At 47.4% G+C, this 23,002-nt stretch overlaps 1 protein-coding gene across 3 annotated transcripts in view; it reads right to left on the bottom strand.

Moving 5' to 3' along the window:
- Positions 1-4,696: 4,696 nt before the first annotated feature.
- Positions 4,697-23,002, bottom strand: part of COL15A1 (collagen type XV alpha 1 chain) — a 129,329-nt gene continuing 111,023 nt past the window's right edge. For 2 of the 3 annotated variants that reach the window (XM_077917642.1, XM_028702494.2), the window contains 8 exons: positions 22,205-22,349; positions 21,609-21,673; positions 10,104-10,232; positions 9,864-9,923; positions 8,989-9,048; positions 8,396-8,581; positions 7,356-7,471; positions 4,697-6,652 (listed from right to left, as the gene is read on the bottom strand). In XM_077917642.1, coding sequence (XP_077773768.1) covers positions 6,445-6,652; positions 7,356-7,471; positions 8,396-8,581; positions 8,989-9,048; positions 9,864-9,923; positions 10,104-10,232; positions 21,609-21,673; positions 22,205-22,349 — 969 coding nt within the window. In that variant the 3' untranslated portion in view covers positions 4,697-6,444. Of the gene's footprint in view, positions 6,653-7,355; positions 7,472-8,395; positions 8,582-8,988; positions 9,049-9,068; positions 9,413-9,863; positions 9,924-10,103; positions 10,233-21,608; positions 21,674-22,204; positions 22,350-23,002 lie in introns of those variants that run through there. The other variant, XM_028702495.2, reaches the window with a different exon arrangement.

Genomic DNA, 23,002 nt, shown 5'->3' on the forward strand with positions numbered 1-23,002 from the left:
CAGCCTTTCTCAGCCTTGGGCCCTCAGGTGTTGCTGCCCTACAACTCCCATCATCCCTGGCCGCCGACCGCGCTGCTGAGGAATGATGGGAGTTGTAGTCCAACAGCAGCTGGGGACCCCAGGTTGGGAACAGCGGCTGCTCGGTCTGCCAGTCCGTTTCTGGACGAAATTGGAAGCGAGGCTGCTGCTCCTTGCTTAAATTCTTCTGGGACCAGGTGCCTGCTCAGGACCCCCTTGGTGAGCCTGCTCAGCACATCCTCCAGGTGGAAGCAAGTGAGCAGGAAAGGGGCTTTTTCTGCCCCTGACACACATTCTTCCTTGTCCTTATGGTATTTTAGTTTTGTTTCTAGGTTGATAGCATAGTTCATTTTTTGAAGGTCGAAGTTCCTGCCCCAAGTGTCCTTCTGTCCCCATAGACCAGGGGTCTGCAACCCGCGGCTCCGGAGCCGCATGTGGCTCTTTTACACCTTTGCCGCGGCTCTGGGGCGGATACTAGCGAGGGGAGGAGGCGCATTGTGCGCCCTGACACTCCCCACTGTGGCGGGCGCTGTACTGGCTGTGACGTCGCATGGGGGCGGTGCGTGCATTAGTCACACACCGTCCCAACGTCACCTTCCCGCCCGCTGTCAGATCGCGGCTCCAGAGATATATTTGTTTTAAATGTCGCAATGGTTTTGCGGCTCCCAGTTGTTGTTTTTTCTTCGGAAACGGGTCCAAGTGGCTCTTTTTGTCTTAAAGGTTGCAGACCCCTGCCATAGACAGAGCCATTCCTGTCCACGAGGCAGACGGAGGCAGCTGCCTCAGGCGGCAGAGCCCAAGCGGCGTCTCCGCTGGTGAGAGCCTTACTGACATGTGCCCTGGAACTTCCACGTACTAGAATAACATCAGTGATTCAGCCTGTCTGAATCAGCTAAATTTTATAATGAATTCAAGTCTGAGCATCCATAGAGCATTTTAGGGTGTTCAAAGAGCTACATATATATTATCTCAGTGATCCCCCAAATTACTCTGCCAGGTAGATAAAGTCTATTATACTTCAGACAGAAGTGTGGACAGCAGTAGCTTGCCTAATACCTCTCAGAGAATAAATGAATAAAGGGAGATTTGAACCAGAGACGTCCCAGTTAATTGCTTACACTTTCATACCCTACACGAAACCATCTCTCGATGAACTCAGAAACGGCCTTATTTTTCTCTGTATAAGACAATGTTTTTTTGAGATCACCCCCAGAAAGCTTAACAACCCCAAAATACTGATTTCTTCTTAAATTGGGGTTCAAAAATAGGGGTTGTTTTATAATGGGGGCATCTTATACGCAGAAAAAATACAGTAATTTCCTACATGGAGTTTCTTCAGGGTACACAGGAAATGCAGAGCATTCCATTCTTAGTAGGTTCTCACTAGCTGCCCTATTGTCATACAGTCTGAGCTGAAACACATTTACCAAGATGTAAATTCTTTTGAGTTAAATGAGAGCTACAATTCTAACTATAGCTGCATATACACATTTTATTCTAAAATCAATGGAGATGGAATACTTGTCTATTCTATGTAGTGCATACACAATCTAGATCTATTGCATGTTTTTTGCCCCTGGAAAGACTGGTTTAATTGAGAAGCTGGTTTTATTCCAAAAATAAAAGCTCATTGCAGATTGATTCTGCTTTACCCTGCAGTGTGTCCATATGGAAACAGATGTAAGTAGCCCCAGAAATAGGAGGTGTATCCATACCTGCCCTATGAAGTGTCACCACTACCTTATTCAAGGGATGTTGGTGGGGCTGTGGTCTAAACCACTGAGTCTCTTGGGCTTGCTGATCAGAAGGTCGGCAGCTCAAATCCCCACGACGGAGTGAGCTCTCGTTGCTCTGTCCCACCTTCCTGCCAACCTAGCAGTTCGAAAGCACACCAGCACAAGTAGATAAATAGGTACCACTGCGGCTGAAAGGTAAATGGTGTTTCCATGTGCCCTAGCACAGTGTCCCGTTGTGCCAGAAGCAGTTTAGTCATGCTGGCCACATGACCTGGAAAGCTGTCTGTGGACAAACGGCAGCTCCCTCGGCCTGAAAGTGATATGAGCGCCGCAACCCCAGTCACCTTTGACTGGACTTGACTGTCCAAGGATCCTTTGCCTTTACCTTTTACCTATTCAAAGGTAACCTAACCAAGGGTCTCAAGTATCCTTGCATCTATCCTTGCAGACAGCAGAGTCTAATCTGGATTGAAAGCAGCATGTTGAAGGGGAGCATGAATGATTCCAGACTGGAAAAAACTATATCAGTGTTCTACAAATGGTGTGTACATAGCCCATATCTGCTCAGAAATAAGTCCTACTGAAATCCTAAATGGGGTTATGATTGCAGCATTAAGATTATGCTTCTGAATTCTTCCCCCACCCATGACCTTTTCTGCACTGCAACCCTCTGATCTGTGCTTTTAATAACTGTCTGGGCCTGACAGGCAGAGATTTCGGAAGTTCAGACTTTCCTGTCACGGTGCTGGAGATGTGTCTGACCAACTTGTCTGCTGTGTAGTTCTTAAGAATAGGAGTTCCAGTTCCATATGAGCCTTGAACTCAAATGAACTCCTGCTGGGGAGGATGAGATTGGCCAATATACTTTCCTGACTCTACTTGTTGGTCATGGTGTGTCATATAAACACTATAGGAAATAGTAGCAGTATGCTTTTAGTCTGTAAAATTTTCAACGCCATTTTTGTCTCTTCTTTGAAAATGTTTCTCAGTTTCATTTGAGTCAACACCCAAATTAATCCAGGAATCTGTTTTCAATGTCGGAAGTCAGTCCCAGCACATAACATGAAGGAGAGGCTTGTTTTCCCCCCATGAAGTAACCATACCATTCCCGGCAACTGTGGGATTGAGAAGGCCTGCCAAGGAGATTCCACTGCTGCTTGTTTTACTGGAAATGTTTAAATTATGTCTGTTTCCATATTAGAGAGCAATTCAGATGCTTGGATGAGTCCCTGTTATTGCATCTTGCAGATGTTGACAGGGTGGTTGGGGAGTGTATTCTACCATCTACGGTATTTGTCCATGTGTTGCCCATTTTGGCTACTAGTATCTAACCAAGAAGGAGTACCGGTAACAAGCTGGGTTTGGGAAGTGGTGAAGGCCACTGTCGTCTCCGTTGGGAGGTGGCAGACTCTTCTTCCTTGAAGGTTTTTAAGCAGAAGTTGGATGGCCCTCTGTCATGTATCCTTTAACTTAGATTCCTGCATTGTATGGGGCTGGACTGAAATCTCCCTAGCCCATCAGAGATCATCGACCAGCGCGATCAAGGCAGTTTCAGTCCCATGATGGGGCCTGAATCCTGATTGGAAGGGATAATATTTTTTTCTCTTGTTCATTATACTGTTTTAAATGTGCATTTTATATTTGACTTCCTTTAGTAATGTTGTCTTCTGAAATGTTAAATATAATATTTTAGTTTCCTGTTAATTATGTTGCTTTGAATGTATACTTTATATTTTGATGTGTTGTAAACTGCTTTGATATTTTTTCTTTAAAATATAACTGGTAAATAAATTACTGTTGTTGTTGTTGAAACACTCCAAAATTTATTTGACATAGTTTTTAAGTTTATAGCTCTGGAGATAACATAGCTACCAGGGGGCTGAAAAGCATTCTCTCAATGCTACTCTCTGGACACTGTCCCAAAGGTAGGATCAGAACTACTGTATTACAGTGCTCCCAATTTCCAGAGCTGGTAGGGGAGGATAACATGGTAAATGGTACAAAAAAGCTGAAGAGAGATCAAGATGCAAAAGAAAGCTCACATTCCCTCCGTCCCTCTCTCTGTAAAGGTTATCCATTAGGGCAGCCAAGGCTGACTTAGTCCCAAGGCCAGGCCTGAACCCAGACTGTTATGAATCCAAATTGTATGTGTGTATTGGGGGGTAGTATTGTTTCTGTTTGTTATTATGGTATGCATTTTTGTGTTTTTACATTGTAAACCACCCTGTAATCTTCAGATGAAGGGTGATATAGAAAATTTAATAATAATAATAATAATAATAATAATCCAACAATGTTTGCTGCTGCCCCCTCTTCACCACCTGCCCCTCAAAGGGGGTATTTGCGACTGGTCAATATTTGTAGTCTAAGAGGTCTAGAGCAGGTTTCTTTAGGAGCAGCTGTACCACTGCTTCTACACATTAACAGCCCCTATACATTATTTGTGGCCAGGATGTTGTTTTATGCATCAAAATGTACATATTAATATGCTCTACCAGTTTTGTTAGGACATGTAGTAACTCTGTTCTGCAGGGGGTTGGACTAAATGACCCCTGGGGTCCTTTCCAAGTCAACAATTCTATGCTTCTGTGCTCAAACCCATACGAGGCACTGACCCTGCTTCCTGGACTTCTTCCATATCAACAAACCATAGCTGGCAGCAGCTCCTCAACTCATAGACTCTTGATGCAGACAGTGTACATCAATGAGTGGTGGAGCCAGTTAGCAGTGTGACCAACACCAGGAGATACACACTTCATTCAATTCACATATAAAGAGGGCTAAAATCTTTTCTCATTATATACAAGACTGTGAAATTATCTGGTATTAAACGCGATTGTGGAATAATTTGGTATTATTTTTGTCCGCTTTTCTTTCTCAAATATTCCTTAACCATTATGATGAAGATATTTATACAGGGAAAAACAAGTACTCAGCCCAGACAGTGGGAAATATGCTTTTATATTAATTAAAATGGAAAAATAGAACTGGATTTCACATTTTTACATCATATAAAAACAACATTGGTTACAATGATAAGGACTCTGGAAGAAAAAAGCTTTTGACTTACAGCTAGCTATTAAATAACTGATTTGATGGCAAACGAGTCATAGAGATCACTAAAGAGTAGAGCTACTAGCTTATGTTTCAAAACAGTAATTATTGCCTGCCGTTATAGTGTTACATTATGACAATTTTAAGTGCATAGCTTCTTATACAATATACTGTGAGACCATATAGAACCAAAATGTTTACAGCATGATTGGAATACTGTTTTTGTGAGGGTCATCATGTAGTTCATTAACAATTCCTAAAAGCTACAATTTAGTTCCAACGGAAAACTGAAAAAATGAAGGGGAAGAGGTGAGGAGAGGAAAAGCAGCAAGTCTGCATTTCACTTAACATGGAATAATGATCCAATATCTATCTGAAAGAAAACATGACACCTGCCTGTCGTTGCTTTTGACAATTCCTGTAGCAAACAGGAAGGAAACTTTCTCCAAACTGAAATGAGAGATGTAAACGCATTATGCTGCCTTTCAATCAAATTAGCTACGGACAGTTTTGCCAGTACTATACACAGTAACGGTTGGGATCCCACGTGATTCCACAGACACTTCATGTTTTTTCTGTTTTCTCTTTCCAAACTGCAGTTCTTCGTATTCCATTGGATGCCTCTCCTGAAGTTCTTCCGGGCTTTGGGAGAGGCGCTTTGAATGGTGCAAGGTTCCAAACAGAAGTTTTCTACGTGCCCTTTGGGGAATCAGCTATTTAGCACTATTATAATGACCTTTCAGCACAGTTCGGGGTTTTTTTCAAGACCACAGTAGCACCAAAATATGCATCAAATTACATTTCCATAGGGGTGAAATTCATATTCCTTGTGCTGCCCTCATGCAACGATGGGGGAGGGAGAGATGGCTTAATCCAAGGTCAGTTACATTCAAACTTGTTTCCTACCCAAAGGAAGATGTTAGGGCAAACTCCTTTGTAGGGTTCCAGTCTTCCAAACCATGGCCTTCTGTGTGCCAAGTTTCTTAGAACTATGCAGTTTGTTCCATAAAAGAGGGGTGTGAACGCGTGCTTCTCAAACAGCTCTTTCCTATGATGTGTAGCAACCTACTTTTGAAACTGAGAGGAATGTTTGAGAATCAGTTTTCAGCCTAGTATTGTGGTAGGCAACCTAGGGCAGATGGAACGTGACGCTAATGAGACAGTGATGTTCAATGGCTTTTTACCCAGCAGAAAGGTTTATGGAACCCTACATCTGCCATAGTAATTCTGCCCCTTCTGTACTAGAGACAATTGTTCTAGCCCCACTGGAACAACATACAATGGTCCCTCTAGTTTGCATACTATACCTGGTATCTCCAACCAAACTTTTCAGCAACTGCCTTATAATAGGGACCAGTCCCATATTGCCCAGGCACTTCTGTGTGGTTGTTCAGCCCAGCTGATCTACACAGTTTCTGCATGGGTTGAAATGTTTCAGAAGAATGAATTTCACCATCTTGGAATATGATTTCTGCACTGAGGTATGCTTTCTTTGGTTAGGTTTTTCTTTTCTTTTTTTAAAAAAGTATGCAATTACAGTACAATATTTACATAATTTAAAAATTATATGTCAGTGGCAACATTTCTTTAATAAACTTTAAATTTATATTGGGAGTGGGAAGGGGACTTGTTTCCTTCATATGTCTGAGACATAACTGTTTTCAATGCAAAGAGTGATGAACCTGTTGCTACAGCTATATGCCTTTTGATCCAATAACTTCCCAGACTTCAAGGGTGAGGCTTGTCCCATGACGGCCAGATCCGCTGTCCTCCAGGCTTCGCAGTAGTTGCTAATGAGTCGTATTCCATTTGAACTTGAACCATGCCAGACAACTTTCTGAGGCCTGAAGTAAGAGGAATGCTTTAGTAATATTCCTTGGAAAAACAATTCCATGTGTATGGCTAGTTCCAAATTTGACATAAATTAACTTGATTTTATTCAGTAAAGTGCAGGGGACGTGGGTGGCACTGTGGGTTAAACCACAGAGCCTAGGACTTGCTGATCAGAAGGTCAGCAGTTCGAATCCCCATGACGGGGTGAGCTCCCGTTGCTCGGTCCCTGTTCCTGCCAACCTAGCAGTTCGAAAGCACCCCGGCGGGAAGGTAAACGGTGTTTCCGTGCACTGCTCTGGTTCTCCAGAAGCGGCTTAGTCATGCTGGCCACATGACCTGGAAGCTGTACGCCGGCTCCCTCGGCCAATAAAGTGAGATGAGCACCGCAACCCCAGAGTTGGTCATGACTGGACTTAATGGTCAGGGGTCCCTTTACCTTTAAAGTGCAGGGGACGTGGCGGGTGGGCAAAAGAGTTCACTTTCCCTTCTGTTTTTACTGTTCAATTTAGGCCTAGTTTTTGCACCTTGCTCAGATGCATAGTTTTGGCCCTGAAGAAGGAAGTTATTAATTCTCCCCTGGCTGCTGCCAGAGTCCAGGGGAATTTTAAATATGTCCAGAAGCATACTTGCAGAGTGATCTTGTTAAAACATTGGGCTAATATTTCACATAACACATGGTAACACCAGAAACTGTGTAAATGACTGTGAACTTACCAAGCTGGATCTGTCATGACATCCCTACCATCAAAGGAGTATATTGGAATCCGGAGGTCAAACTGTCCCCCATTGCCAGAGAATATTGACTCCCAGTTACTGAACAACGTTTCTCCCTACAGGAAAGAAAGGAAGCCAGTTTTTAGAAGTGAAATTGCCCCTGCCCTGACCAAGTTGTTTTCCCCTCAGTTGTTTCACATCCGTCTTGCCTGCCTCTGTTTTTTTACTCTTTGAAATTCTACCACCATGCAGGGTACAGAGAGACCAAAGACTTGCCAGATCACCACCTGAAAAACACTCCTGTTTCCTTAACAGCCCACAGCTATGGAGGAAAAACCAAGTATTCCGTTCCCTTGGTGTGTGGTGACAGTGGCTCAGCTGTGAAAATGCTCTGTACAAGCAGATATTCTTCCTTCATTAATGAATGAATGGGCACAACCAAAGGTGGAGAAAGATATCCTTCCTTCATTAATGAATGAATGGGCACAACCAAAGGTGGAGGAAAGTGGTGCTAAATGGGCATAGTTAAAGGAAAAATTGGGCTACAAGTCTAGGATCAGCAGGGTGGTTTTTTCTGCTTAGACCAGATCTATCAGTGTATTTGGGAAGCGGGTGGCGCTGTGGGTAAAAGCCTCAGCGCCTAGGGCTTGCCGATCGAAAGGTCGGCAGTTCGAATCCCCGCGGCGGGGTGCGCTCCTGTTGTTCGGTCCCAGCGCCTGCCAACCTAGCAGTTTGAAAGCACCCCCGGGTGCAAGTAGATAAATAGGGACCGCTTACTAGCGGGAAGGTAAACGGCGTTTCCGTGTGCGGCTCTGGCTCGCCAGAGCAGTGATGTCACGCTGGCCACGTGACCCGGAAGTGTCTCCGGACAGCGCTGGCCCCCGGCCTCTTGAGTGAGATGGGCGCACAACCCTAGAGTCTGTCAAGACTGGCCCGTACGGGCAGGGGTACCTTTACCTTTTATCAGTGTATTTACACTGCATGGCACATTCTTATAGGGACGAGTTTTATAAAGCAAAGCAGACAAAATAAAATCTTACCTTAAGATTAACTATGGGCACATGGTACCGGTCAGCTTTCCTGACCACCGTCAAGAGATCTTGCAGATGGGAAGACAAGAAAGCTCTGTATGTTGAGAGCAAACCAGCAGCCCGAGCTTGTTGAAAGCACTGGTAGTCAGCTCGCATGTCACCAGAAAACGGGGTGTTCAAGGCCACCAGATGAAGCTGCGGAATAAAGGATGAGGAGCTTGGGGTTCTGGTGGTAATTAAGCCTCTAGCAGTGATTAGTTATGGCTGTGCTGCATCAATGTCACAGCAGGGCACGTCAGGTGGATTGTATTGACCATTTCACTGTATGTTTTTATATTCTTTGCCAACCTCTTTGAGGCTTTACTTATAGTTGAAAGGTTTACAAATTAAAATTAAAATCATGCGGAAGTGAACTTTTAAGAGGAATTGACTTTCCTGCAGCCAAGCCAGAAAGCCACAGGCCAACTAGAGACTGCACTCATGCGCCACAGCAACGTTTCGTAGGATGTACCATGGGAAGAAAAATGGGGCAAACATACCCTTTATCTACAAACAGAGCAGCTAAACCACCCAGAACAGCACAAAACAAGCCTCCTACTTACAGTTGGCCTTCGGCCGTCAGTATTTGAAGCTGGGATTGGTGCTGGAAGGGGTTGAAATCCCTATTAGTTTAACACACAACAAAATAAAGCATTAAGACGAGAGAAAACAAGGGTAGAGACAGACGTAAGGTTTTAAGAGCACTCAGTGTGAGTTAATGAGCCATAACCTGAGCTTGGCTTTGCAGCTCTTATGACAGACATATATATTAGTTAAGTAAATCCCAACCCTCAGACTTGTTCCTCTTCTTGTGTAATGGGAAGGTGTCTTGTTGATTTTATTTATTAATTTTTTAAAATAAATCACTAACGTTTAAAAATGAAACACAAAACTGTTGGTAGATATGCCAGCCAAAATATGCTCACCATAACTGGGTTTTTCATATTCAAACTGAAATGTTCTAGAACCTGTAAACTGCTCTGTGACCTTTGGATGAAATATAAATTTAATAAATAGGAATAATAAACCTGAAGAACTAATTTTCCTCCAGAAAAAAAATTGTTTATGGTGCAACGGAGCAGCTATCAGACTGCTCCATTTGCTCTTAGAATGTTACACCTGTTTTCAGTCCTAATGATACTTCTATCCAGCAGTTGTCAACAACCATCAAAACTAGTATAACCAACTTATGGACAAATACAAAGATATATGTACACATGATTTGCCCAACAACTACCATCATTAATTCTTCACAGGGGATAGAAAGTTAGTGAAATGTTTCATAAACTCCTCATTCAGCTGACTATCATATTACATATTACCACGAACAAGGAAAGACTGGAGCTCTTAGAGGTCCCGTACTCATGTCCCATTACATATGGTTTCTGTCAGCATCTGATACAGCACTTCTCAATCAGAAAGGTGTTTTAATACTTACTGGACTTGAAATTGCTGGAGGTGGGGGGCTGTCAGCAGGAATAGGAATCAGTTCACCAAGCTGGAGTAAAACATAAAATGAAATCGAAAGAAGGACAGAAGCAGTGATGAACTTTAAATGAAAGAAATATTTTTCCCACTCAGGGGTAATCTCAGTTCTGAAACATTCCTTTCAAAAAACAAAGCAGGTGACAAATCTTGGAACAGAAGATGAGTTGCCTACCCCCAAACCAACTGTTACCTGCAATTTTTTCCATCCTCCTTGAGTACGAATAAACACCTCACTGGTTTCGCTAAGGTAGGTCAATGTGCCTTCGGACACTAAGTGGACCTTTTGTAGCATAGTGTCAACATTTCTAAACCTTGTGACCTGTCAAGATAAAAACATTAATTGCTCAAATAAAAACAATAGCCTATGAGAATGTACTTTTTATCTGGACAAGAAATGACCAAGAGTTCATGAAAGGATTTTTTTAAAAAAAGAAAGAAAGCAGAACTTAAGGGTTATGAATAATTAGTCACAGAGGCTATTTGTAACAGCAGAGGCAGTAGCTCAGTGAAGAAGTGCTTGCTCTTGGTGTATAAGCTTGCAGGGTCAACCATACCTCCAGTTTCTGTAAATGGTGTCAGGGACCAGCACTGTGGAAATCCCTGGAGAGTCACTGCAAGTCAGAAGAAGCAGCACTGCCTCACTATAAAGCCGTACTGTCCTTCCTATCTATCTATCTATCTATCTATCTATCTATCTATCAGAAACAATAATCTTTCTCGGTCTCCTAGACCCAGCCTGCTCCTGTTGAATGACATGAGCTGTGCATGTGTTTGTGTGTGCTTACGTACACACCATGCTACTGGAACACAAAGGGAAGGAAGAATAGAGGCAAAGTAGTAGAGCGCCTCCTTTGCATGCGTAAGCTACTAGGTTCAAGCTCTAGTTAAAAGGAAATATGTATGCCTGCTTGAGAACTGCTGGCAATATTGGGAGAATCAACGGTTTGCCCCAGGAATATGGCAGCATCATATATTCTTATACAATGATATGTCTCCTTTGTCCTCTTCCTAACTTTTGAAACAAGGTTAGAGAATATATTAAACCACAGTCACAAGGCTGTGGATGTGTTACAGCTACACTAAAATCAAAGGTCACCCGTAAAGATTGCAAGTGATGGGACTGAACTGACAACAAGAATAATGCTGTGCTTCAGCTTAGTTTAGTTTTTATTTTATCTGTAATGCTGGAAGTTCACAACTGTCAGGGGTTCATTAGCAGAGAGACAGGAAAGGGAGGGATTGGAGACCGAGGGAGAGGAATCCGAGGGAGAGGTCAGCGATGATAGCCATCCGAGGTCTCTAAGTCTCTCCAGCGAATCAGAGGATTCACAGAAAGGGGCTCCCGTGGTCAGAGCTAGGGGGTTGCCAGAGGGAACACCCCAGGAAGGAGGGGCCAGAGGGGACTCAGAGAGCAGCAGCTGGAAATCGGGACCAGCTTCCCCACCGGAGAGCAGTAAGGGGGAGGAGTCCCAAGCATCGGCAGCAGGCAGCTTTCCGTCAGCGGAAGGACATGAGTCAGGGTTAGCCACGCCTGCATCAGAGAGCGAGGAAACGGTCAAAAGGAAGGTCAGGGGCAGCGCGCGCGCGCCAAGTTCAAATGTACAAGAGGGGGGCGCAATGAGCAGCCCGGAGAGGGAGCCGGGTCCTAAAGCCCGGCGAAGAGAGGGGGAGGAGTCCGAAGGGTCCGCTTCCGAGGCGTCCAGGAAGGAAGGCACCCAGGGGGGTAGTAGGACCCAGAGGCGGAAGGAGAAACGTAGAAGGTGGAGTAAGGCTAGAGTCTTAAACTGGTGTACAGGGGGCGGAGACTCAGACGAGGCTGCGCTGGTCTAGGGTCTAGACGTAGAGACGCACGCTAGGGTTTGAAAATGGGAACTAAACTTCAATAAAGACTTTGTACAGTTCTGCTGGCTAGCGTTGGTCTTCTGTGAGCTGAGACCTGGGGGCCGTCTCTGACAGTAAGCCTCGTCCCACTGTTTCATCGGTTTTCTTCGCCTCAAGCATCGCTGCGGAAGCGAGGCAGGGAGGGCAGAAGACTGGTGCCTTGCGAGCTCACAAGAGTCAGGCGAGATGACTACAGAACAGAAAATAGCTTCCCTGGAAGAAGCGGTGACACAACTCAGCGCTGAAATAATCGCATCCAGGAAGAGAGAGGAAGAAGCGGCAGCTGCCTGCAGAGATCTTCAAGCCAGGTTGGAAGGGCTTGTGAAGCAGGGGCTACCGGGACCCAGATCCGAGGGAATTGGGCTGGGGAAGAGAGGAGGCAGCATTGTATCTCATTTTGATGGGAATTTGCAGCAGTACCCCAATTTCCGAGCAGATGTGCTGTTTGCGCTGCAGCTGCTGGATAGAGACTTTAGAGATGAGCGGGAGAAAGTGGGGTTTATTTTGTCTCATCTGCATGGGGACGCGAAAGCATGGCTGCGCAATCTGTGGAGGGATAATGATCCAGCGCTCCAAAGCGCAGATGCATTCATTAAAGCAATGGACTCCTGTTTCTTATCCAACATAGACATTGACATTGCCCGGAAAGATATATTTGGGCTAAGACAAGGGAAAGCCAGCGTAAGGCAGTATCATTCCCGGTTTTTTGCATTGGTCAACGCGCTGAATTGGGATAAGGATTCTACGCCAGTTAGAGACCTTTTTTTGGAGGGATTGAACCCACAAATCAAGGATGAGATGGCACGGGGAGAGAGACCCACAACCACTCAGCAAGTGGTTGAAAGAGCGTTGTCGATTGGGGTGAGGCAGGAGGAACGCCCATGGAGCAAAGAAGAAGGGCATTGGGGACGCACACCAGCGAGAGTGCCCTCCCTCTTGCCTAGAGAGGCAACGCGTGCGCAGTCCACGCCTCCACAGGGAGGGGGCGACGAGCAGATGGAGATTGGCGGTGCTAGGGCTCACTCAGCTACCAGAGCCTTAACACCGGGAGCAGTAAAACCGAAGCTGCCTAGAAGGAACAGGAAGTGCTATATATGTGAGAGTGAAGAGCACATGGCGAAAGAGTGTCCCCAGAGGATCCACAAGCACACTGCAGCGTCAGTGACAGTATTGGAAACAACTCAGCAGAGAGAAACACAGCAGGGAAACGACCAAGTCTGGCTGGAAACGGAGGCACTGGGGCCCAGCCAGACGAGTCAGTGAAGCAGTCCCCAGAGATTTTACAGCCCACAGACCCCCTCCCGCCCAAACCAGTGGTGCAGCTCACCGCATCGCTCCAGCTGCCCAATGGACTCACCTTAGAAGTGCCTATTACAATTGACTCTGGCAGTAATGCAGACTTTATAGGACTGGAGTTCATTCAACAACATAACGTAGCGTTACTGCCAGCCACGCTGCCCCTGAGGGTTGTCACGGTGGATGGCAGGGAACTGCTAGGGGGGCAGGTGGTGCAGCAGACGCCCCCGATGGTGATGCAAATTGGGAATCACCGGGAGGTCATCAGCTTCAATGTCACCCAACTGTCGGACACGCCTGTAGTATTAGGCATGAGTTGGCTGCACAGGCACAGCCCAGCATTGGCTTGGTACCAGCGCCAACTGACTTTTGGCTCCTCCTACTGTGCAGAACACTGCATTATACCCAGCCCAGAAGGGGAAGAGGAGGACCCGCAGTTACAGTTGGGCACGCTGCAAGCAGTACCCCACAAGTATGCGGAGTTTTTGGAGGTATTCTGCGAGAAGGAGGCGGACAAGCTACCCCCTCACAGACCCTATGATTGCAAGATTGACCTCCTGCCGGGGGCGACGCTGCCAACTGGGAAACTGTACTCCATGTCTGAGGATGAACTGCAAGAACTCAGGGAGTTCATAGATCACAATTTGAAGCGTGGGTTCATCCGGGAGTCGAAAGCGGTGGGAGGCAGTCCAGTATTCTTTGTGAAGAAGCGGGACACGCCCCAACGGAGGCTGGTGGTGGACTTCAGAATTTTAAATTCGAAAACCAAGCCCTCAGCTTTCCCCATGCCCAAGATAGACGACCTGCTCGCGACGGTGCGGAAAGGACGCGTTTTCACCAAGTTGGATCTACGTGGGGCGTACAACCTGATTCGCATGCGCGACGGCGACGAGTGGAAGACGGCCATGTTCACGCCACTGGGCACCTACGAATACAGAGTTATGCCCTTCGGATTACAAAATGGCTCTCACACTTTCCAAGCCTTTATGCATCACGTGCTGGCGGGGCTCCTTTACAAGAAGTGCGTATGCTTCCTGGACGACATCCTGATTTTTTCAGAATCGCGAGAGGCGCACGAGAGGGATGTCAGGGAAGTTCTGCAGAGACTGAAGGAGCACAGGCTGTACGCCAAGCTGGAGAAGTGCCAGTTTGACGTGACGGAGGTGGATTTCCTGGGCTACAAGTTGTCGGACAAGGGGCTCGCCATGGACAGCGCCAAGGTTCGCGCAGTTTTGGACTGGAAAAGCCCACGCAATCGGAAGGAAGTCCAGCGGTTTGTCGGCTTTGCCAACTTTTACCGCAAGTTCATCAAGGGATTTGCCATGCAGACAGCGGCCATCACCGACATGCTCAGCTCCAAGAAGAAGAAATTCATCTGGACGGAGCAAGCGGAGCAGTCCTTTCAGAAACTCAAGCGTCTCTTCGCGTCCGAAGAGCAGCTGCTGCATGTGAATCCCAGCAGACCCATGAGGGTGGAGACAGACGCCTCAGACAGAGCCGTGGGAGCTGTCCTGTTGCAACAAGACCAGCAGGGGGACTGGAGGCCGTGCGCCTTCTACTCGAGGAAGCTCAGCAAGTCGGAGCAGAATTACACTATCTGGGACAGGGAGTTGCTAGCCATACATGCAGCATTCAAGGCATGGAGGCACTTCCTCATCGGAGCCAGACATACAGTGCAGGTCCACACGGACCACAAGAATCTGGAGTACTGGCGCACGGCTAGGTTCCTCAACCAGAGACACATTAGATGGGCAGAGTTCTTCGCGGACTTCGACTTCAAGATAGAGTACATCCCAGGCGACAACAACGTGATGGCGGATGCATTGTCCAGAAAGCCGCAATACCTTGAGGAGGCGGCACCGTCGGCGGCCAAGCACATTTTCGTACCGGAAGCGTGGGCATGCGCGTCGGCAACCGTGGACCTGGACGCCGTACGTCGCGCGCTGCGGGAAGACCCCTTCGCACAGGCCAAGATGGAGGAGGTGCACAGGGGCACAGCGAGGGCCGACGAGTTCCAGATACGCGATGGGTTGCTCCTCCACAAGGGAGCACTCTACGTGCCGGGAGACGACCTCCGCGCAAGGGTCCTGCAGCAGCTACACGACGCTCCCACCGCCGGGCACTTTGGCAAAGAAAAGACGGTCGAACTAGTAGCCAGAGACTTTTGGTGGCCCAAGATGCGGGGGGAAGTAGCGGATTACGTCTCGAGATGTGACACCTGCCAAAGGGCCAAGTCAGTTCACAAACCGCCGGCCGGACTGCTGGAACCGCTGCAGACACCGTCTGAACCGTGGGAGAGGGTGGCCCTGGACTTCGTCACGGATCTGCCCAGCTCGAGGGGAAAGACAGCAGTGCTAGTGGTGGTGGACATGTTTACTAAGATGGCACACTTCATTCCGTGTGCGAAGGTAGCCACGGCAGAGCAGACCGCCAAACTGTTCATAGACCACGTGTTCAAAGTCCACGGTCTGCCACGGTCTATTCTCTCCGACCGGGAGCGACAGTTCATCTCGAACTTCTGGCAGAAGCTGATGGGCATTCTGAACGTCAAAGTCAATTTGGCGTCGGCGAGACACCCACAGACCAACGGGCAAGCGGAGAGGGTCAACGCCATCATGCAGCAGTACCTGAGATGCTACGCCAATCAGCAGCCCACGACATGGGTGGACTACCTGCCACTCGCCGAGTTCGCTTACAACAATACGAAGCACGTGTCGACGGGGGTGACGCCGTTCTTCGCCAACAACGGGAGGCATCCCAGAACCTTCCCGGGTTTAGAGAGAGTGGGGGAGGGGGAGCCACAGGCAGCGGAAGCCTTAGCGTCGGAGTTGCAGGAAGTCCACGAACAACTCAGGAGGCAGGTAGAACTAGCAAAGCACGCATACAAGGTGCAGGCTGACAGACACAGAAGAGTTGGGGAAGATATACAGGTGGGAGACTGGGTCTGGTTAGCAGCGCAAGCAGTGCCGACCAGATCGTTAGCGAAGAAGAAGCTAGGGCATAAGCAGCTAGGACCTTACCAAGTCCAGGCACAGGTCAATCCAGTGGCCTTCCGGTTGGCTCTTCCGGAAGGTTCCAGAATGCATCCGGTGTTCCATAGATCGGTGCTCACGCCCTACAAAGCACCTCATAGATTTCAGGAGCCAGACACAGCACCAGACCCGCTCAGAGAAGGGCCCAGAAAGGGGGGGTTGCCTAGGAGGGGGCACATCAACGAGGTCACAGAGATTTTAGACTCGAGATGGGGGGAAGAGGGAGTAGAATATCTCCTAGCCAGAGAGGGTACCCCGGCCAGTGCCAACAGCTGGGTACCGGACTATGCCTTGGAGGAGCCTCTGCTCAAAGAGGAGTTTCGTGCCATCTTCCCGCACAGGCCCATGCCAGCAGAGTATTTCGACGACTGGCTCTTCACACCCACTCTTTCAGCCAGCACATTCCAGGGGTTCGCCTCGGACGAGGAACAGGCACCAGTCCCAAGCTCCCAGGTGGGTTCGCCACCAGGGTCTGCCTCAGACCACTCGTATTGGTGGGACGATCAACCAGAGGAGCAGTGGCGCAGGAAGTGGCTGCGGGGTCCTTGGCTGGGACCACCCGAAGAGGGGGAGGGGGGCGAGACGGACATGGACGTGTTGGGGGACAACGTAGGGTTCGAGCACGGAGACAGAGAGATGGAGGCAGAGGAGAGCGAGGTCGACGAGTACATGGGGGACGAACTGTATCCTGCACGCACCCCCGCTACGACGGAGCACCCAGTACCCACACCGGAAGGAGGGGAGGGGGGAAGGGGGGGCTTCGAGGGGGGGATGGATGTCAGGGGTTCATTAGCAGAGAGACAGGAAAGGGAGGGATTGGAGACCGAGGGAGAGGAATCCGAGGGAGAGGTCAGCGATGATAGCCATCCGAGGTCTCTAAGTCTCTCCAGCGAATCAGAGGATTCACAGAAAGGGGCTCCCGTGGTCAGAGCTAGGGGGTTGCCAGAGGGAACACCCCAGGAAGGAGGGGCCAGAGGGGACTCAGAGAGCAGCAGCTGGAAATCGGGACCAGCTTCCCCACCGGAGAGCAGTAAGGGGGAGGAGTCCCAAGCATCGGCAGCAGGCAGCTTTCCGTCAGCGGAAGGACATGAGTCAGGGTTAGCCACGCCTGCATCAGAGAGCGAGGAAACGGTCAAAAGGAAGGTCAGGGGCAGCGCGCGCGCGCCAAGTTCAAATGTACAAGAGGGGGGCGCAATGAGCAGCCCGGAGAGGGAGCCGGGTCCTAAAGCCCGGCGAAGAGAGGGGGAGGAGTCCGAAGGGTCCGCTTCCGAGGCGTCCAGGAAGGAAGGCACCCAGGGGGGTAGTAGGACCCAGAGGCGGAAGGAGAAACGTAGAAGGTGGAGTAAGGCTAGAGTCTTAAACTGGTGTACAGGGGGCGGAGACTCAGACGAGGCTTCGCTGGTCTAGGGTCTAGACGTAGAGACGCACGCTAGGGTCTGAAAATGGGAACTAAACTTCAATAAAGACTTTGTACAGTTCTGCTGGCTAGCATTGGTCTTCTGTGAGCTGAGACCTGGGGGCCGTCTCTGACAACAACCTTTCCAGATGAAGAGATGAATGTTTGGCAAGAAGACTAAAGAGTAGCTACCCTGGATTTTAAAGATCAAAATACTTTAACCTTACTGCTGTAAGGTTAACCAACAGAAATATGTTTCTTTTTACTGTTTAGTTCATGACACATAAAGGTAAAGGTAAAGGTAAAGGGACCCCTGACCATTAGGTCCAGTCGTGGCCGACTCTGGGGTTGCGGCGCTCATCTCGCTTTATTGGCCGAGGGAGCCGGCGTACAGCTTCCGGGACATGTGGCCAGCATGACTAAGCCGCTTCTGGTGAACTAGAGCAGCGCACGGAAACGCCGTTTACCTTCCCGCCGGAGCAGTACCTATTTATCTACTTGAACTTTTTGACGTGCTTTCGAACTGCTAGGTTCGCAGGAGCAGGGACCGAGCAACGGGAGCTCACCCCGTCGCGGGGATTCGAACCTCCGACCTTCTGATCAGCAAGTCCTAGGCTCTGTGGTTTAGACCACAGGGCCACCCGCATCCCTCATGACACATGCATACCCAATAATGTAAATATGTCTCACAAGAGGAAACAGCATATATAACTGTAGGAAAATGGCATAACTCTGTGCATGAACAGCCTTAGGCTTGAGGCTATTTTAAAGAAAAGTTCTAAATCCAGTTCATAAAATCACACAAGCAGCAAAATAGGAGGTTCATTAAAACATAAGATATTTAATAGTTCATGAAAAAAACCAAGATCTGTTTATTATGAAGGCTAAGAATTAATATTTACACAATTCATACAGATTTCTTTTGAACGAACAACTAGCATATTTTATTGTATCTGCGTATATTTCTCAGAAACTGAAATCTGTGATCATCACGAAGGAAATGAAACATTAATTATCACAAGATACTGCAGTTTAATAGAACAGAAAAATTATTATTTACCAAATGAGTCAGGGAATATTTGCTCTTACAAGCACATATCTAAAAGATGTTTTTTAAAGGGCTAATGGTACTTCAAAACTGCCTACATTATGCATCTATTCTCATTGGAGAGTGGTATGAATGTCTGAGCCTTTTATACCTGAAGGAGAACAATTATGCTCATTTATGTTATGGAGCTCAGCCTCCCCTGAAAATACCACCCCAGTTTAGAGCAATTCAGATCGACAGTTTCCTTAGGACATCTGAAGGCAGCCCTGTTTAGGGAAGTTTTTAATATTTAATGCTGTATTGTTTTTAACACTTGATTGGAAGCCGCCCAGAGTGGCTGGGGAGACTCAGCCAGATGGGCAGGGTATAAATAAATCATTATTATTAATATTATTATTAAACCCCAGACTCAATATTAATTGATTAATATAATAATTTTCTATCTATCTTTTCATAATTCTCTGAAGGTGGACAAAAACTTCTGCAAAATCACAGAAACAGTTTACTGAGCAAGCATCCGAATTATATGTACAGCAGCAAATAAACTCAAGAACCAGCACATCAATCAAGGTGTTCAAGGTCATTAACGGAGGCAAATAATATCTGACTGTGGAGGAATTTCAAAGATGTGGATCACCACCAAAAACACCTGGTTTCTGGTACCTCCTAATCTAACAGATCACAATGGTGGACCAAAGAGCAGGACCTTTGAAGATCACCTTGAAACCTGACAGGTTTTTATGCTGTTGAATAAAATATTAAATCATCTACTTTGTCATTTTTTGAAAAATAGGATGTTTCACTCCTTATAGATATTTGAATCATATGCTTCTTTAAAGAACAAAAAAGGCGCCCAAATTATATGTTCCTTTGATTCTTCTTAGATGGAAAATTACGTTTTTCCAGATCAGATGTTTAGCAGTCCCAATGTGATTGCGGGCAGCCTGTGAACTTGCAACATGGAGGGACTGGTTGTATGAACTGGCAGGACCTCAGTACACACAGCTGCCACAATTTGCATGATTGCAGCATGTACCGTATTTTTCGCTCTATAAGACGCACCAGACCATAAGACGCACCTAGTTTTTGGAGGAAGAAAACAAGAAAAAAATATTCTGAATCTCAGAAGCCAGAACAGCAAGAGGGATCGCTGCGCAGTGAAAGCAGCAATCCCTCTTGCTGTTCTGGCTTCTGGGATAGCTGTGCAGCCTGCATTCGCCCCATAAGACGCACACACATCTCCCCTTACTTTTTAGGAGGGAAAAGTGAGTCTTATAGAGCAAAAAATACGGTATTTCTTGAACCATTACATTAACAGAGATTGCAATTGAAATGTATAAGCCGCTCTTCACTGACAGTGCTTCATACAACAATGTTGTTGTGTAATCACTGTTGGCGTAATGTGAACAATGAGTCATGTCTTGAGGAGCATATCCCTCATGTCTGTAAGTGTGTCAGGTGCACTGAGTTAGCACAGCAACAGCAGCAGGGTCGAGTGTAGGACTTGCTGAATCATTCACTCTCCCATTGGTTCAGGCAATGTGCCTACGTGTAGAGATGGGTCTCTCTCCCCCCACCTTTGGCGATCACTCATAGCAGAGTAAGAGTGTCTTCCATGAATATGGTCTTAACAGTCTGTCCGTAAGTGACTGTGGAGGTCAATTCTGGATCCACACATCCTTCCACAGTGGGGACATAGGCTTCCGGGTGGGAGTTGATCAGGGTGAGGGTTTGCCAAATGTGCCTTCCTCTTAGCTCGTTTCTCCTTTCTGCCTCGAGTTTGTGCTTCTTCAAAGTCCACGACACCTTTGGTAAAGGCTGTTCTCCAACTGAAGTGCTCGCAGGCCAGTGTTTCCCATTTATCAATGCCTATACTACATTTTAGGGGACGCGGGTGGCGCTGTGGGTAAAACCTCAGCGCCTAGGACTTGCCGATCGCATGGTTGGCGGTTCGAATCCCCGCGGCGGGGTGCGCTCCCGTCGTTCGGTCCCAGCACCTGCCAACCTAGCAGTTCGAAAGCACCCTCGGGTGCAAGTAGATAAATAGGGACCGCTTACCAGCGGGAAGGTAAACGGCGTTCCGTGTGCTGTGCTGGCTCGCCAGATGCAGCTTGTCACACTGGCCACTTGACCCGGAAGTGTCTCCGGACAACGCTGGCTCCCAGCCTATAGAGTGAGATGAGTGCACGACCCTAGAGTCTGGCAAGACTGGCCCGTACGGGCAGGGGTACCTTTACCTTTACCTTATACTACATTTTTAAAGATTTGCCTTGAGAAAATCTTTAAACCTCTTTTGTTTAAAGAGAGATGGGTATAATACTCTCTAGGGCATTGCTTTCATTATGGTTCTGTCCTGTCCTGTTTGCTGTCAGGGCCTGACTCTGAATCTGTGAGAGTCAGGGGTAGAGACTGGGTTTTGCACTGCAGCATTAGCTAGCACGGGGATCGTGTTAGTGAATCTCTCTGTAATATGTATCTTTACTTCAAAGACCTTTATAGAGCAGGTAGTAGCATAGCTGTCAACGCTTCCCTTTTTTAAAGAGAAATTCCCTTATGGTTTGAAGGAATGCTATAAAGATTGTCTATTCCTTAAAAAAAAAAAAAAATTCCCTTATTCCGAATAGGATTCCTCGCAAGAAAAGGGAAAAGTTGACAGCTATGGGTAGTAGTGGTTAGTAGTCTTGCGTTGGGAGACAATAAACACTTTGTTACTTTGAACCGTGCAGGGGAGGAGTTTCCCCCTCAACTGGGGACTCTGAATGAAGATGTTCTGCTGCGAGCAGGAAATCTCTGAAGACTCCTCTGCTGATATATCACATGGGTTGAGGTGTAGTGAACTACAGACTGACTTCCACAAATCACCAACAATCACTGCTGAGTTGCAAGCCTACTATCCACCTTGTGTGTCCTTGCAGATTATCATGTTGGGACCACCATGCAACTGAAATGGCTCATACCCACGGCCAGTCTAACTTGTTTTTAATATTTCTATTGCACTGAAAGTTTTAGGAAGCTCTTAAAGAGACAGATACATGTTCTTACCAAGTTCCTGGTCCCAGGTAATCCAGGTTCTCCAGGAGGTCCAGGTGGGCCTGGAACAGTTGCTGCTTAAATAAAAGAAAACCATGGTATATTTTATTGTCTCCTTTAAAGACACTGATTATATTACTGCCTGTCTGGAAGATGCCGGAAGCAGCAGTACCTACAAGTTGACACCGCCTACAAGTTAACAGTTATTGGTTTACAACATACAAGCCCTTTGAGTTGCCTCGAATATTTTCATCAGGAGATTTTAGCTCTAGGCCTGGTGCAGGTTGCTTTGGATTAAGCTATAAAACAGGTGGTGGTTAGTGACTGGCGTTTTGGCATCAGCAGTCTCTGGGAAAGAGCAGATATGAACTGACAAATAGAGCCAGACTAGACGTTTGGTGAAACACCTTGGTTTTTAGAACTTGGAACTAGCTGTATCATTCTTGGATCTAGGCCCTTTCCCCCCTCCACAATTCAGCCATCAAGTGCAGAGGTAAAATATGGATAAGCAAAGAAGGCTGTCTGCTTGGGAGGCAAATATGTATGCCAATTCATGTTCATGTCCACACAGGTGCACCAGGCAGAAAGGAGACATCCTTGTGACCTACCTGAGCCATATATTGATGGAGGCCCTGGTGGGCCAGGAGGTCCTGGTGGGCCAGGAGGTCCAACTGGTCCAAACCCCGGAGGGCCAGGTAGTCCAGGTACCCCAGGGGGGCCTCTAGGCCCAACCACTGTGTCTCCTTTTGGTCCCTAGTAAAGAAAACAACACTTCAGTAAACCAATCTCCTCAAGGGATTGTTACAGTAAATGCTGCAGCTGCAACAGCCTGAGGAATAGCACTGACACCTGCAGTAGGCACCTATGTCCATAAGAGTCGGAACATTTTGGGGGCTTTTATGTGTCAAACCTCATTCTAGAGCATTACAGAAGTACGTTCCATCACATCCATCTGGAGTCGTCTGAAGTCGCGCAGCCCATGCAAAGTTTCACCATTTTAATGGCAACTACACCAGAGTGGCGCTGTGGTCTAAACCACTGAGCCTCTTGGGTTTGTCAATCGGAAGGTCAGTGGTTTGAATCCCCGCGACGGGGTGAGCTCCCATTGTTCGGTCCCTGCTCCTGCCAACCTAGCAGTTCAAAAGCACGTCAAAGTGCAAGTAGATAAATAGGTACTGCTCCAGCGGGAAGGTAAACGGCGTTTCCGTGCGCTGCTCTGGTTCGCCAGAAGTGGCTTAGTCATGCTGGCCACATGGCCCGGAAAAACTGTCTGCGGACAAACGTTGGCTCCCTCGGCCAGTAAAGCGAGATGAGTGCCGCCACCCCAGAGTCGTTCGAAGCTGGACTTAACTGTCAGGGGTCCATTACCTTTACCTTTTATGCCAGAGTTGCAAAAATGAGATTTT

The sequence above is a fragment of the Podarcis muralis genome, chromosome 13 (genome assembly GCF_964188315.1).
Source record: "Podarcis muralis chromosome 13, rPodMur119.hap1.1, whole genome shotgun sequence".
Taxonomy (NCBI): domain Eukaryota; kingdom Metazoa; phylum Chordata; class Lepidosauria; order Squamata; family Lacertidae; genus Podarcis; species Podarcis muralis.